General features: G+C 40.7%; 1 protein-coding gene across 1 annotated transcript in view; it reads left to right on the top strand.

Annotated features, from left to right (window-relative positions):
• The window catches only part of ITFG1 (integrin alpha FG-GAP repeat containing 1), a 118701-nt gene that overhangs the window by 16019 nt on the left and 85528 nt on the right, over positions 1-17154 (top strand). Inside the window, exons 7-8 of the mRNA XM_087728942.1 lie at positions 13335-13396; positions 15272-15356. Coding sequence (XP_087585068.1) covers positions 13335-13396; positions 15272-15356 — 147 coding nt within the window. The remainder of the gene's footprint in view (positions 1-13334; positions 13397-15271; positions 15357-17154) is intronic.

Genomic DNA, 17154 nt, shown 5'->3' with positions numbered 1-17154 from the left:
GCCACGTAACAGAGTGAGCTCCCGTTACTTGTCGAAGCTTCTGCCAATCTAGCAGTTCGAAAGCATGCAAGTAGAAAAATAGGAACCACCTTTGGTGGGAAGGTAACAGTGTTCTGTGTGCTTTTGGGGTTGAGTCATGCCAGCCACATGACCACGGAGACATCTTCGGACAGCGCTGGCTCTTCGGCTTTGAAACGGAGATGAGCACTGCCCCTAGAGTCGGGAACGACTAGCACATATGTGCAAGGGGAACCTTTACCTTTACTTAATATTTAAAATTGTCTGGGAGTCTTAACAGGAATCCCCTTTTCTCCATAGTATCTGCTTTCTGGTTCTTCCTGCCCTTACTCTCCATCATTGGAGGTTTTTAAGAAGAGATTGGAGAACCATTTGTCTGAACTGGTAGAGGGTTTTCTGCTTGTGCAGGGGATTGGACTGGGGAACCTCCAAGGTCCCTTCCAACACTTCTGTTATTCTGATAAAATATTTTGCTAGAATGCCTTTCTCATCCACATTCCCATCTTCCTTCTTTCCTATTAATAACAAGTATTTTAAGGAGAGAGGGGAAGAGTTTTCTTTGTTCTCTCTCTCTAAATAATTCTATTTCAGAATTCAGAATTCTATGACCAAATTCTGCTTCTTCGTTTTGTTCCGTTCCTCTTAGTCTTCTTATTGATATGCTGTGCTATGCATGCTATGATAGAGTTGCTTGATTGTTAGAGGGGCGACTGCATAAATATGAGAAATAAATAAATAGCTGTACTCTGCTGTCTTGGGGTTTCTCTCCCACGGGCCTGGATTAGGGGTTAATTTAATTCTTTGACCTCCTGTTGCAGTTACATCACGATTCCCTTGCTTCATATAACATCACCCTTTTTTTAAAAAAACCATCAACTTTCAAAACAGTGGGCAGAAAATGATTTGACGCTTGTCATATTGATATCCTAAATTATAATTAAAAATGGGCAGAATCTACTCCCCCCCCCCAATTTCCAATAGCCTGAGTTAATCTGAACAGCTGAATGTTAATAACTTTTAACACGGCGCCAAGGTTGATGCATTGAAACAATACAGCATGTCAAGATTTATAAAAACAATCAAAAGGGAATAAATAAATAAATAAATAAAAAAGGAGAGGCAGTTTGTTGATTCCAATTGACACAAGTATTTGTGACTGCGTGTTATTATTCCATTTAATTTCACTGCAGGCATTAAGTTCTGCATCTCTGCTCAGGCATATATCTCTCCCTCCCTCTTTCTCTCCTTCCCTCCCTTTCCTTCTTCCTCTCTCTCTCCCTCCCTATTTCTCTCCCTCTTTCCTTCCCTCCCTCTCTTCCCTCCTTCCTTCTTCCTCTCTCTCTCCCTCTTTCTCCTCCCCGCTCCCTCCCTCCCTCCTGCTTTTTCCCCCTCCCTCTTTCTCTCCCTCTCTCTCCTTCTCTCCCTCTCTCTTTCCCTCTTTCTCTCCCTCTCCCTCTTTCTTTCCCTCTCTCTCCTTCTCTCTCTTCCCTCCCTCTTTCTTTCCTTCTCCCTCTCTCTCTCCCTCCCTCTCTCTTCCCCCTCTCCCTCCCTCCATCTCTCTCCCTCCCTCTTTCTCTCCCTCTCTCCCCCTTCCTTCCCCTCTTTCCCCCTTCCTCTTTCTCTCCCTCCCTCTTTCTCTCCCTCTCCTCTCTTTCTCTCCCTCTCTCTGCCCCTTCCTCTTTCTTTCCCTCTCCTCTCTTTCTCTCCCACTCTCTCCCCTTCCCTCTTTCTTTCTCCCCTCTTCCTCTTTCTCTCCCTCTCCCTCCTCTTTCCCCCTCCCGCCCTCTCTCTCCTTCTCTTCCTCCCTCCTCCCTCTCTCTGTCTACCTCCCTCCCTCCGTCCCTTTCTCTCTTTCTAAAGGCATTTTTAATCTCAAAAACATTGCTGGCTTTTGCCCTTTGTTGCTCTATGATATCAGGGAATTTTCTTTCAGTTATATAACGAAGGGAGATCACAGATCTCATCTGATTGATCACGAGAGTTCTTGCATTATACGCCTCTGTAGGCTCCTTGTGCCTTGTTGATTTCCCTTCACCTTTTCCCATCTTGGTGATTATGATGATTATTAAGTGTGATTCTCCCAGGTTCTTTCATCTTCCAGCTTTTAAAAAAAACCTGTCTTGGTTTTTTTTTCTTTTTTCCCCTTTTCTAGCCTTTTTGTTCTGGGTCTGTTTGAATGTCTCCTTTGATTTGGTTTTGGCTTTCTTACCTCTCTGTACATTTCACATTTTTTAATCCTGTTTTTTTCTGCAGCATGTAAAAAAAGAAAAAAAAAAGCACCGGCTCACCGATGCGGTGATATCTCAGGCAATGAATCCATACGATTCAATCGATTATAGTGGGTCGGATTATGGCAGAGAGATAAATAGAATGACTGAAAGGGCTTCAGTGGGATGAATGAAAAAAGTGGAATTGGAGGAAAGAAATTGTTTGAAAGATCAAAGGCAGAGTAGAGAGGTGGGGAAGCAAACACCAAGTTGTCCTACATAGAGAATGTTTTCTTTCTTTCTTTCTTTCTTTCTTTCTTTCTTTCTTTCTTTCTTTCTTTCTTTCTTTCTTTCTTTCTTTCTTTCCTTCCTTCTTTCTTTCCTTCTTTCTTTCCTTTCTTTCTTTCTTTCCTTTCTTCCTTCCTTCCTTTCTTTCTTTCTCTCTCTCTTTCTTTCTCTCTCTCTCTCTCTCTCTCTCTTTCTTTCTTTCTTTCTTTCTTTTGCAAATGGGCCCAAAATAATTTTTAAAAAGCCTGTTATTAAAACAGATTTAAAGTATGTATGGAAAAAGGAGGTGAAGGGAATCATTTTTACTTACAACATTTTTATGCCAAGTTCTGGTTTTTTCCCCTCCCCTTAATGTATTTCAAACTGCTGTTTCACCACCCACTTTCCTGACTGGTATATTTACTTAGCTGCGATCGAAAGAGCTGCTTCTGTAGTCTTTCCAATCTGTTTTGGAATTGTATTGGTTATCTAATAAAAATTATGCATGTATAATGTATTTTTGGGAATAAGAACATCTGTTGTTAAGAAATATGAACATGTTGAGACACTTGGAAGTAACTTTCTGGAATCTTTTTCTATGATAACATCTATTCCCAATACAGTATATGTCCTAGATTTGGCAATATTGGACAATATTGGACCAAAATTCTCTGTCTTAAAATATATTCCTGAAACCATAGAATATTTTTTCTTTGTTTAATCTTTTTATCATTTTTTTTTGTATTTCACTATCCTATGTTACCTCTTTTCCATTATCTGTCCATTTGCCCACCTGTCTGTCAACTGTCAGCCAGCCAGCGAGATATCCTCCATCCATCTAACTGTCTGTCTGTCTTTGTCTGTCTCTCAAGTCTATCTGTCTCTCACCTATCATTTATCTGTCTGTCTGTCTGTCTGTCGGTCTGTCTATCTATCTATCTATCTATCTATCTATCTATCTATCTATCTATCTATCCCTCTATCCTCTATCTATCATATCTATCTATCTATCTATCTATCTATCTATCTATCTATCTATCTATCTATCTATCTAATCTATCACCTAATCTATCTCTCTGTCACTTACTGAGCCGAGGTGGTGCAGTGGTTAGAGTGCAGCACTGCAGGCTACTTCAGCTGACTGCAGTTCTGCAGTTCGGCTGTTCAAATCTCACCGACTCAAGGTTGACTCAGCCTTCCATCCTTCCAAGGTGGGTAAAATGAGGACCCGGATTGTTGGGGGCAATATGCTGACTCTGTAAACCACTTAGAGAGGGCTGAAAGCCCTAGGAAACGGTATATAAGTCGAACTGCTATTGCTATTGCTATTATCATCTACCTATCTATTTATTCCATCTATCATCTATCTATCCATCCATCCATCCATCAATCAATCCATCTTATCTCCCCGTGTTCTTTGTCTAGGGCACCGTGCATGCAGTTAATGCTATTTAAGTAATTTGAGAGTCCCTTCAATGAACATTTCAAAAGGAAAATGCGGTTAACAATATTGATAGCACAGGTATCTTCAGGGAGCTTTATCCCTTTAGAGTCATTTATCCATCCATCTGGTTTGCATGCTGCTCTGTTGAGAACCATCTCCGAGCGGCTTACGGGCTTTGATACAGTAATAGGATTAAAACATAAATTCCATGAAGAAATACTGCAAGCCCTGAGGAACATTCAAATGCAAATGCTTCCCTTTCATGGGGGGCAGGAGAGGAATGGGGGCAAAATTTCAATCCAACCCTGAAAGCTCCTTGAAAATGTCAGATTTTGCTTCTTCTACTGTTGCTTCCTTCTTTTTCTTTTTCCTTCTCCTTCATCTCCTCCTCTTTCATCTCTTCCTTTTCCTTCATCTCTTCCTCCTCCTTCTTTTCTTCCTCCTCCTTCTTTCACTTCTCTTTCTCCTGCTTCATCTTTTCATTCTCCTCCTCCTCCTCTTTCTCTTTCCTTCTCATTTCTTTCCTCCTCCTCCTCCTCCCCTCCCCCAAAAGAACTGGAGCCAATCAGATCTCCAGGAAAATTCTACTCCAGAGAAGGGAAATATTGCATGGATTATTGAGCCCCTCCCAATAATCCATGCAAATAACACTCCCTAGTACAGTGTTTCCCAACCTTAGCAACTTGAAGATGTCTGGACTTCAACTCCCAGAATTCCCCAGCCAGCGAATGCTGGCTGGGGAATTCTGGGAGTTGAAGTCCGGACATCTTCAAGTTGCCAAGGTTGAGAAACACTGCCCTAGTATGTACGTGCTTATCGTTATTGACACAGTTTTCCTTTTTAAAAAATTGACTTCGACTCTAATGCTTCTCCATCTTTGATTAATGTCAAGTAATATTGATCTAATCTGCCCCCCTTGGAGAATATGTTTTACATGCTGTCTCCAGCCCAAGGAATTCAAATGTGGGTTGTTTTTTTTTTTAACAGAAACAGATTTATAGGCTATGTGTTGCTAAAGACATTCTCCAAGGTGCTATATATGGATGTTGAGATTTTAAAAAGGTTTTAAAAAGCCAATGTTTTCTTAATAATTGGGACCTGCCACATTTCCCTGAATATGAAGTACTCACAGTTTAATGGAGTCCTTAGTAGATACAAATCAGGTGTACATAAGGTTTATTTGGGATGCGATGGCTCGGTGGCTAAGGCGCTGTGCTTGTTGATCAGAAAGGTCGGCAGTTCAGTGGTTCGAATCCCTAGCGCCGCATAACGGAGTGAGCTTCCGTCACTTGTCCCAGCTTCTGCCAACCTAGCAGTTAGAAAGCATGTAAAAATACAAGTAGAAAAATAGGAACCACCTTTGGTGGGAAGGTAACAGCATTCCGTGCGCCTTCGGCATTTAGGCATATCGGCTACATGACCACGGAGATGTCTTTGGATAGCGCTGGCTCTTCGGCTTTGAAACAGAGATGAGCACCGCCCCCTAGAGTCAGGAATGACTAGCACATACTGTATGTGCGAGGAGAACCTTTACCTTAAGTTTGATAAGGAAGTGGTTTGTGTTCCCGGAGTTTTGGAACACTGCTTGTGTATTATCTCAACATGCCTTGTGTTGTTTACTCAACCCCCTGGACTAAAAATTCCTTTATAAGTGTGAGAGAAAGGAGGTGCCTTTATTGTCAAGCTGCATTTGTGCTCAGAAGTTCATTCTCTTCGGTTTTGCTGCCTTTTTTTCCCTGACATTGACGTAGCTTGATTTTGTGATTACCCTGTCTTTAGTCAAACAGCAAAGTGGCAATTACATTGCTGTGTAGTCTCTTAGCAGATCCACCCCCCCCCCCCCGGCTGCCAATCCTTGTAGGATTAAAACAACACAAGGCATACTCAGAGGCTTCCTAAGCTTTGAGGGGATGCAAAAAAAAAGTGACACATGGGGGCACCAGGAAAACAATGAAGCTCCAGAGAAGTTGAGATGGAGAGAATAGAAGATCTTGGGAAGAGAGTTGGTTGACTTTGAACCCAGAGCAGAAGTATTTCTGGATTTGGGCATCTGTGGAGATTCTCAAGTCATCCAGGTCATGGTTGTCCCAACGGTGCTTTTTTTTCCAAAAGGCAACTGGCCTTTCTTTGGTTTTCCTTGAAGATGATTTGCTTCTCATTTGGATTGAGCCATGATTATCAATAAGTGTTCTAATTCAGTTTAAACCACTGTTTCTCCCATGCTACCCATTTTGGGCAGTCAAAACGGTCTAGCGGAAAAGGGCTTGAGGCTGGAAGGGCCTTCACGGCGCCAACTTCTGATGTATGTAGACTAACTCAACAACCACTTAGAAATTTCTAAACTTTTATGGCCACCGTTACAATTTTGACATCCTCTTATAGACACTTTATAAATGCTTCCCTTGATGGATATGGTGGCAAGCCACAGAGCTTACAAAGAATCAGGGCAGAGCAAAAAATAAACCCCATTCTTGAGCTGCAACCACCTAAAATTTTATTTCTTAAGAATCTCTCTGTGGATCTATGTCAGTGTTTTTCAACCTTTTTTGTGCAAAGGCACACTTTTTTCATGAAAAAAATCACGAGACACACCACCATTAGAAAATATTAAAAAAATTTAACTCTGTGCCTATATTGACTATATATAAAGTAATTTTCCCACGGCACACCTTACACTATGTCACGGCACACTAGTGTGCCGCGGCACAGTGGTTGAAAAACACTGATCTATGTGGAACCCAGATACAGTTGATGTTTAAAGCCAGTGCCTTTGGCTTGAAGTATGAAGTATCTATCTATCTATCCATCCATCCATCTATCTCTCTTTCACCTATCTATCTTTCATCTATCCATCCATCTCTCTTCCATCTATCTATATATCCATCTCTCTCTTCCATCCATCCATCCATCCATCTATCTTTCACCTGTCTGTCTGTCTGTCTGTCTGTTTGTCTATCTATCTATCTATCTTCTATCCATCAATCTCTCTTCCATCTATCTATCTATATATCCATATCTCTCTTCCATCTATCCATCCATCTCTTTCACCTGTCTGTCTGTCTATCTATCTATCTCTATCTTCCATCCATCCATCCATCCATCCATCCATCCATCCATCCATCCATCCATCCATCCATCTATCTATCTATCTATCTATCTATCTATCTATCTCTATTTATCTTTCATCCATCTATCCATCTCTCTCTTCCATCTATCCATCATCCATCCATCCATCTATCTCTCTATCATCCATCTATATATCCATCCATTTATTTAAATTAAAACAATCTGTTAAAAAAACGAGGCAGGAAACTTTGTGGACCAAGGAATGTGCCCCAGGGCTGTATTGAGTATCCAGGTTCTGTCAAAAATCCAAATTCCCAAGTGAAAGAGAGGGGAATTTTGTAAAAAAATGTAAGTCAGCTCCTTTTTAAAAAGAAAAAAGAAAAGAACGAAAGAAAGAAAACTTGCAAACTGCCAGTTAATTGCCAAGCTTAGCATAGAAAATGCATCTGGAAATGCAATGTATGCATCTCAGAGTTCAGTGACTTGGGTTAAATGGCTTGCAATGATGGAAAATAAGAACCCATCTGTCACAATCCATAGCGTCTGTTGAAATAAATGAAAGGAGCGTGTTGGAGAGGAAAACCGAGTGGCCTTCTGCGAAAGATTTCGCCCCACAGCAATTGACCCAGATGCAACATTTCTGTGTTTCAGGTCGTAAGCCACAATCCATGTAGGCATTGTGAGAAGAAAAAAAAGTCCCAGGTACTTTGGTTCTTTATGCAGGAGAATATCTGTAGCTGGTTCTGTGAAAAGGCATGTGAGGGATAATCATGTAGAGAAAAACACAGCAATTGGGTTGTCCTTTGTACTGCAAATTGCTGCCTCTGTGCATTCCTTTCTTCTTCCTTTTGCACCATGAATGATAATGTCTTTAGTCCACTAAAGAGACAAGATTTGTTAGGGAAATGTAAGCACAGATGATATTAAGATGCAGTCAGGCCTAGGTGTCGTAACTAGCAATAAAAGTACTGCCTAGCCCAGAGGTGTCAAACTCAAGGCCCGTGGGCCAGATCCTGCCCACAGGGTGCTTTGATCTCGCCCACGAGGCTGCCCTGGAAACAGCGAAGGACCAGCCCACGGTGCCTCTGCCAGCAAAAATTGAGCCCCGCCCCGCGAGCTCGATTTTTGGCTGCGACAGCCTCCTGCAACCGTCTGCCAGTAAAAATGGAGCTTGGAAGGGCTGCGCGCATTTACCCTGGCAGATCGCTCAGGCCACCATAGGTGCTCCGGAGACGAGTGAACGTAGAGCGGGCCACGTCCAAACTGGTCACACCCTTCCCGCCCCCCCCCCCAGGTCAAACACAACCCTGATGTGACCGTCAATGAAATTGACGCCCCTGGTGTAGCCATTTACAAGCCAGGTCCTACTTTCCATTTTTTTAATGGGTTTGTCTAACAAAACGAAGTATGAGATTGCAGATTCATAATTGTACAGAACAAGTGGTTGATTAGAAGGACTTAAAGGTCAGGTTATGGTAGCCTCTTTAAAGGCTACCCTATGACTTTTTAAATAAGTCTTTTAGTTCAAAAGTTTTATTTCTTTTAACACAAACATTTCATCATTCCTCAATCAGTAAGACATCGAAGTACAATTTTTTGTGTGTCAAAATAGTTCTAGTTTACCACCAAATTCTTGTCTAACCTAATGTATACCCTTCCCTCCCTCGTTTATATGTCTCATTTGAATGATATTTAAGATATGCCGATGTTTTAGCCATCTCGGCTAAGTTTGTAACTTTCAACGTCCATTCTTGAGTTGTAGGCAAGTCTTCCTTCTTCCAGTATTGCGCCACCAACAGTCTTGCTGCCGTTATTAGGTGCAGAATCAAGTTACTCTCTACCACTGTAAAGTCAGTTATTTAAGAATTCCTTTTCTTGGGTAGCCCACTTTCAACCAAATTATGGAATTTTCTCCCATGATTTCGATGGTGCCATTAGGAATACTTTTGATATCCTTGTTTGCCTGGATTTCTTTTAAGTTTTTACTAGCAATCGACTTTGGTTTCATTGGTAGTTTTTAATATATTTCACTAGTTTGTGCACTAGTGAGGGTTGGTTTGTTTTGCAATAGCATTCAACTCATGGTTCCTTTTTTAAACGACCGTGATTTCATGAAATTTAACTTTGCAAACTGTCCTATATGCCTTTGTCTTCAAACTATAATAGCCTTCCAATTATTTTGGAAAATACACCAGCCACAGTTGGCATGAATTTTTGAAGCTGGCCAAATGCCACCTGAGACTTTAACAATAGTGCTCTTAGCTACTTCTAATGAGAAAAGTGATTATTTTCAACTTTCGCATGCCTTTATCCAGGACTTATTAATTCAAGGTCCCATTTATTTTTAGAGTTCACTTAAAGTTGAAATCAACAGTGCTTTTCAAAAGGCAACTGAACTGAAAAAGCTTCTTGGCTGAGAAGTGAAATGTTTTCAAGGGGGGGGAAAAAACCCAGTCCATTTGCCTTTTGAAAAGCACCTTTGGTTTAGATTTTAAAGTAACATGACTGCACTTGTATACTGTTGCTCTATAATTCCACTGTAAAAATAGGATACGCTGAATATATTAATAGATAGTAGAAATACACCGAAGGGAGGAGTAGAGGGATAGAAGAAAGAGGGAGAGGGTGGGAGAGAGGACTGGAGGGAGGGTGAGAAAGAAGGGAGGGAGTGTACCGGGAGAGGGGAGTCGTAGAGGGGGAGGGGAAGTAGGATAGAGGGGAAGGATGGAGGGAAGATGGAAAGTTGGAGGGGGGCGAAAGAAAGGGTGTATGGAGGGTCAAAGAGGTACAATGGGTCTTTATTTTGGGGGGTTTTGTTGACAAGAGGAATGGCTGTGTTTATTGTTTAATGTTATATGACCCCGGTTATGCACAGTATATATGTGACTGTACGAAAATGGAAATGGAAAATAAAAAACACATTTACAGTAAAAAGAAAAGAAAAGAAAAGAAAAGCACCTTTGGGACAAACATGGCCTGGATGATGGAGAATATCCATAGACGATGAAAATCAACTAGAATTGAAGCCAGTTCCGTACATTTCCAGATTTTTTGGAGTAGCCAAGTTCTTCCTTATTTGGATGTGATGCCGTTGCCATAATGCTCCCAAAATGAGCCACGGTGGCACAGTACTGCAGGCTACTTCTGCTGACTGCCGGCTGACTGCAATTTGGCGGTTCAAATCCCACCAGGCTCCAGGTTGACTCAGCCTTCCATCCTTCCAAGGTCGCTAAAATGAGGACCCAGATTGTTGGGGAGGAAAGGCTGACTCTGTAAACCGCTTAAAGAGGGTTGTAAAGCACTGTGAAGCGGTATATAAGTCGAAGTGCTATTGCTAAAACAAGAGAGGGATTTTCATGACACATAAATGTAGTTTTGTTTCCTTGGGCATTTGAGAGAGAGCCAGTTGGATCTACGGTTTAAAATGGGAGAGTTGAGTTTTTTCCTTCTGGTTTTCCCAACTGGATATCTCCAGAACAGTGGCACGACAAAACCGTGCTCGACTAAAGCGCGCCCGATTAAAGCGTGTCGCTGACGTCATCAACAGAGCGACAACAGCGAGCGCGGAGAAAGAAGGGCGCTTTAAATAGCGCTTTGAAAACAAGCCGATTCAAGTTAAGGTAAGGGTTAGGTTTAGGGTTAGGGTTAGGGTTAGGGTTAGGGTTAGGTTAAGGGTTAGGGTTAGGGTTAGGGTTAGGTTAAGGGTTAGGGTTAGGGTTAGGTTAAGGGTTAGGGTTAGGTTTAGGGTTAGGTTAAGGGTTAGGTTTAGGGTTAGGTTTAGTGTTAGGTTAAGGGTTAGGTTTAGGATTAGGTTTAGGGGGGTTAGGTTTAGGTTTAGGGGTTAATTTTAGGTTTAGCGTTTACAGCGTGCTTCTGTCTCCGCGCTGTTGTCGCCCTCTGATGACGTCAGCTACGCGGTTTTGTCGAGCGCGCTTTAGTCGAACGCGGTTTTGTGGTGGAACCCTCCAGAACAGCCCCTTTTTCTCCACCTTAGGAAGATGGCAACGTGAAACCGCTTCTGACAATATTGCTAAGGAAATTACATGGATTTTTAGTTGCCCAAAATCGAGACCGACTCAAAGATGCCCACTAAAAAAAGGCATTCAGTGATACAGTGACTCTTGGTTGACTGGCAGCACCGCCATGGTCCAAAGAAGATGGAAATCCTCATATATTTTTTTTATCTATTTGCTTCATCCCAGTGCATCCCTTTCCAATCTGATGCGACTCCATCCACACACTTGAAAATGATGGAAGAAAAACATCTAGCAGAAACAAGGAAGGGGGGGTGGCGGGAGGGGGGGGAGACTGTTCATGATTTACATTCCTGCCTTGAAAATATTGTTTTGAAAAACACCTTTTAAAAAAAACTCCAATGCGTTTAAGTAATGAATCAGAAGGATAGCATTAAGTAACACAAAGCTTTACCAGCATGCAATTATATTTCAAGAACTTTGGAAAATGCAGTTTGAACAAGTGTGTGGGTGCTAATGTTGTGCTACACAATTACGTTTGCATCGTTCTTTCGCAGTAAGGTTTTGCTTGCTTATGAGGATGCAAATCAGGAATTAATTGGTTTTGCTTACAGTAATGTTTAGCTTAGACACCACCGAACGTAAGTATTAACTTCAAGAACGCACTCAGGTGTAATAGAGTAATTCATACCTCGTGGCTAACTGGGAGATCTTCGGTCTCAAACGATGGTTGTCGGGCCTCAGAAAAATGACTTAATGGTGTAAATCCCAAAAGAAAAGTTTTCATTGATCCTGTATAGCATGTCAGTCGAAGCTAATATAATATCTGTCTGATGAAAGACATCCATACAGGTAGTTCTCTACTTCTGGCCACAATTGAGCCCTGAATTTTGGTTGTTGGGGTCATAACTCGAGTTAGCATGTGACCGTCGTCCTGTCTATCCAACAAAAAACAATCTGTATCCCAAATCATCTTAGCTTTTCCATTTTTGACTAGATGTGAACGCGAGAACAGGTTTCATTTCATGCCTTTGAAAAAGACAAATTCCTTGTGTATCCAATCACACTTGGTCAATAAAGAATTCTATTCTGTGCTGTGCTGTTCTATTCTATTCTATTCTACTCTCTTTTTTTGGTTTTGTCCTCATTTTAAAATACTTACCTGATGTGTCCTAGAATTATTTTAGGATGCCAGTTCTGAAAAATGCATCAAAGAGAAGAAGGGGATTAACAAGAGAGGGAAGATATAGTTTCTTTCAAGTACCATTTATACTGCTAACTTGGTAAATCTCTTTGACATTTAAATTATGTTTTTTTCTTAGTTCTTTGTGGTTTGGCTCTCTGTTTTCTTCTTTCTTTTTCCCTTTCCCTTTTCTAAATTCCACCCACCACTAAACGCCACAACTATTGTATCCTTGACGGGTTCTAAGAAAAACAAATACAGCCTTAAGGATTTTATATTCATAGTGGTTGTTTTTTTAAATCACATGCCACGATAAAACTTAACTTTCAACCAGCCTCCATTTTAAAAATAAATAGAAACGGGGGGAGGGGGGAATAAACCATTATGGGTCTTTTTTTTCCCCATGAGGGAAGTTAAGAAGCAGATTTGTGGCCTGCAATGATCCTTTTGAAGTAATAGCAATAGCAATAGCAGTTAGACTTATATACCGCTTCATAGGGCTTTCAGCCCTCTCTAAGCGGTTTACAGAGTCAGCATATCGCCCCCAACAACAATCCGGGTCCTCATTTTACCCACCTTGGAAGGATGGAAGGCCGAGTCAACCTTGAGCCGGTGAGATTTGAACCGCCGAACTGCAGATAGCAGTCAGCTGAAGTGGCCTGCAGTACTGCACTCTACCCACTGTGCCACCTTGGCTCTGTGCCAAAGCCTCGTGAAGAAGGCCAGTGGTAATGTATAGACTGCCCCCAACGGTAACCTCTCTTGGCCCAAAGAAGAAATGGACCAGCAGCCTCTCAATCCCTCTTCTATGGTTTCCAGCAAACTCAATATATTTAAAAACAATCGGTCAACAGTCAAAAAGTCAAGTTATAAGCACATAAATGGCAAGCAAGCAATCTCCATCCATGTGATCTATGTTCAGATGCCTTCTCTATTTGAGAGAGAAATGGCAAGGGTCCTCAGCTGACCCCCAAATGCTCTGGAGATGATTCAGGATTGGGCAGCCTATAAATTTAATAAATAGAATAGAAATAGAATAGAATTATAGAGGGAGGAAGAGTCATCAATAGAGCTTTTAGGATTAGTCTACATGTATTTGGTTGAATTGAATACTCGCTTAAAAGGTGAGTTCTGAATATATTGTTGATTTCCTGTATGTCCCTTGTATCTTGCAGATTTGTTCCTGACAACGTTGTCCAAATCTGGAGAACCTCAGTTTGAGATCTGGGTGAACCAGGTAAAAAGACTCAGTTGTGTGAACTCGGGAACAATTATATTCTTCTTGTGGCTCTCCAGCAGCCAGAGGAGCTAGCAGCATAGTTGGCAAGGGAGGTGGTCAGGGAGGAGCATGGGCCAGTCCTGGAGGCTGGGGAAGGCTCGGACGAGGGCTCTGCGTTGGAGGCAACAACGTGGCTGAGGCTGCCTGGCAGTGATCAGGTGCTATGCTAGCTAGATAGCAGTGAGGCAGAGGAACAGCTGGAGCCTGTTCCCAGTGTGCACATGTGCAGAGCTGCCAGAAGAAAAGAACAACTCAAAAATCAGGGTCAACTTGAGAGTAAAGTCACAGGTGGAAGGTAATTGCCCCCCCCAATAGGAAGTAAAAGAGGAGCAAAAGGGGAGGGGGCTTTTGCAGGAAACAATTCATTCGGTCAGTCATTAGATTCATTTCAGGAGTGTGAAGATCTGTCCGTGAGTCTCAGAGACTCTGTGTCCAGACTTTCCTTGCACAGCACCTCATTTGGACAATATTTACATGGCAGATTTCCAAGAATAGATAAGGTCTGTGGTCATAAATATGCCTTTGAAAGACTGTTTACCAGGCCTTGCTGAATGTGAATGAGAGAAATTCACATTTGTTTAATAAAAGGGGTTTTGCCGAGATCAGGACTCTGCCTCGTGCTTTTTGGGGAAGCCTAGCTCAGAACAATTCTGATGTATTCACGAAGGCAGGGCTGGTTATACTGAATTGAGGAATAACGAATCTGCACCTTGCCAACCATTGTCAGTGCTGGTTTTGAACGTCTGAATGCCACTTGAAGAGCAACAATATAGCATGGATGACAATTAAGCCATTCAATAGACCTTATATGTGTGTGTTGAAGAAAACTCCCACAGTGATGTCCCATGTAGGATTATTGGCATTTGATTTGTCAACAGACATGGTGGAGGGTTTTTTTTGGGGGGGGGGGTTCTTATTTTGGTATTTCCTCCTTGAGGTAGGATCCATACTTCATATTGGTTCCAGTGGGACAATTTTTGCTGTTGGAAAAATGGAGAGGAAAAATGGTTAAATGGGGGGGGGGGAAGATTCCTTTCTGCCTACTAAAATCTCAGTGAAAATCTAGAGCAGGGGTGTCCAAACATGGCAACTTTAAGACCTGTGGACTTCAACTCCCAGAATTCCCCAGCCAGCATGGTGAATTCTGGGAATTGAAGTCCAATTCTGGGAATTGAAGTCCAGTTCTGAATTAAAGTGCTGTTCTGCTCTAGATCACAGAAGACTAATAGCTAATCTGAAGACTTTTTTTAAGGTTCTGGGAGTGCCCATGGTAGAATAAACTTATCTTCCCTTTTTCTTCTTTCCTTATTGAATTTATTCTTTGTTCCCACGTTGAATTTTGTCCATTTAGGTGAGTAAATGTAAGAGAGTAAGCAGTCCTCATAAAATACTAATATAATTTTTTGGAAAGCTATTTTCACTCTCTTTCTTTTCCTTCTTCCTTGAGTGCAAGGAGTGTCGGCAATTATTGGTTGACACAATTATTACTAAAATTGATTCCTTCCCTTAATAATCCATGTGATTCAATACTGTAGTTAACAGTAAAAGCTAATTTCATTAGGGTCCGCCTTGTCTATTAATATTTCTGTCCATAATCTTTAATTCACATATGGAACTCTTTCTCAATTTCTAAACGTTTAAGTTAGTTTATGAAATGATTGAAAGTATGCGAAAAACAAAACAAAAACCAAGCTATGTTGCCTCCATAAAACATCATGTTTTTTCTGTTCTCCGTGGGTTATTACGTTCATTGTTTTCTACCTTTTTATGAGAAATATTAATGGATTGGTTACCATTTTATATATATACACATGTATATATTTTTATTGACAGGATGGAGATTTTGCCAAGCCTCAACACATAAAGCAAAAACCGAAGGATGCGGTTGTTATAGGACAATCAGTATTTGCTGATTTTGGTGAGGTTATTTTTCCCTTCTCCCAAATATTTGATTTAAATGTATTTTCTGTGTGTGCAAGGATGTCTATTTAGAAATTATTAGGGTGATAATACCATTTTATTCTGCTCCTTAAGAAAACTCTTAACTTTCTAAATGTTATATTGCTAAGATGTTTTATAGGCACTTTATCAACTAATACCTGAAATATACACAACATATTTAAATTACACTGCTTATTAAAAATTGATAAAACATGCCCGTGTTTTAAAACATGAACACCAATGATTAAACTTTCTTAACTTTCTGGGAATCCAATCTTGAGCAATTGTTTTGTGGAAAAAACAATACTTTTGCTTAATTAAGGGCCAAATTAGGAATTAATATGCATTGTTAACAATTCCAAAATGTCATTATCATTAAATTTTTGACACCAGGTGCTTGATGTCTTAATTCTAACGTTTTGTATCAGATCATCAACATTTTTATCTCTCTTTATTTTATGTTAAAATAGCTTATTGCATATTTAGTACGATAAACTTTCAAATAAGTAATAATAATAAAACTTAAAACTCCAGATTCAGAATCTGGTTTCCATTTTAAAAAAGGAACATAATTGCTCCCCCATTTTGTTTCTCCTGATCAGAATATAAAGTGAACCCTGCATTAATTTCCCATCTAAATCTTGGTCAGTAACCAAAGCAGAGACAAACTGAGCTGAGGTTTTGGTTTTTAAAATGTCAGGGAATTATCTACATACTTTGATCTTCCCAGCCACAATTGTTCTCATCATCTGTTTTATAATATCTTTAAAATGAGGGAGCGGATTTTATTAACTAGATTTTTCTTGGCCTTTTGGCTAAGATTAAGAGTTGATTAACCAAGATGTTCAAAGTGTTATTTGTCCTAAGAAACATGGTGTTTGTTTATCTATATATATATAAAAGCAAAATACCACTCATGAATCATCACAAAATCTCTAGAACTGTAAAGCCTACAAACTTGAAATTTGGCACATATGTTCCTCTTAGCTTCTAGGTGCTCGCTAAGAAAGGATTTTTCAAAATGACCATCAGGTCATTAATATTTCTTATATTATTATTATTAACATGCTCTGATGCTAAGAAGTTAGATGTTCTACTCCCCCTCCCCATCTAAAAAGAACTCTGCTCCAACTGCCACTTGGGCATGGGTGTGGCCAGCCTGTTTGCTGGGAGTTAAGACATTCTACTCCCCCTCCCCACCTGAAAAACGCTCTGATGCTAAGGAGTTAGACTGAGGGAGAGAAGGGGGAGAGGAGAAGCTTCTTTGGGGCAAGCCTGAGGGAGAGAAGGGGATAAGATAGGCCGATCGTAACTGCTCATTAATTTTCAAGCTGTTAAGTGTCGATTTATCAAACCTGTTCACATAATTTTGTAGCGGAGCACGAGTATCCAGCTAGTTTGAAAATAAAAACCGGCAACATCCTACCCTAATCTGTTCCCTTCTAAATAAGTCCCGTAAATATTTTCATGCATGTATGCTTGACCTTTAATTAAATACCACCACTCCTGAGTAAGTGTCCAGCGAGGCTCTGAACTGTAACTCTTGCTGCAGAGCAAGCCAAAATCAGAGATTTTATTTTAATGATTCTATTTGCATACTATCAAATCCGCTAGGGATTTTGGGCAGCTTGCGGTAATGTTTACATATACTGTTCCTTTCTTTACAAAGAAGATCCATTATAGGCAAGTGAAGGGGTATATATATATATTGTGTCTCGTCACAAGAGACCATCCAGACAGAAACCCAATATTTTTTACTGTTGCCTTTTTGTTAC

This window comes from Thamnophis sirtalis, unplaced genomic scaffold, assembly GCF_051295495.1.
Source record: "Thamnophis sirtalis isolate CommonGarterSnake01/CBP01778 unplaced genomic scaffold, rThaSir2_p1.2 scaffold_14, whole genome shotgun sequence".
Lineage (NCBI taxonomy): Eukaryota > Metazoa > Chordata > Lepidosauria > Squamata > Natricidae > Thamnophis > Thamnophis sirtalis.
Note: the sequence above shows the minus strand (reverse complement) of the source record. Positions and strands in the feature narration are given on the sequence as shown.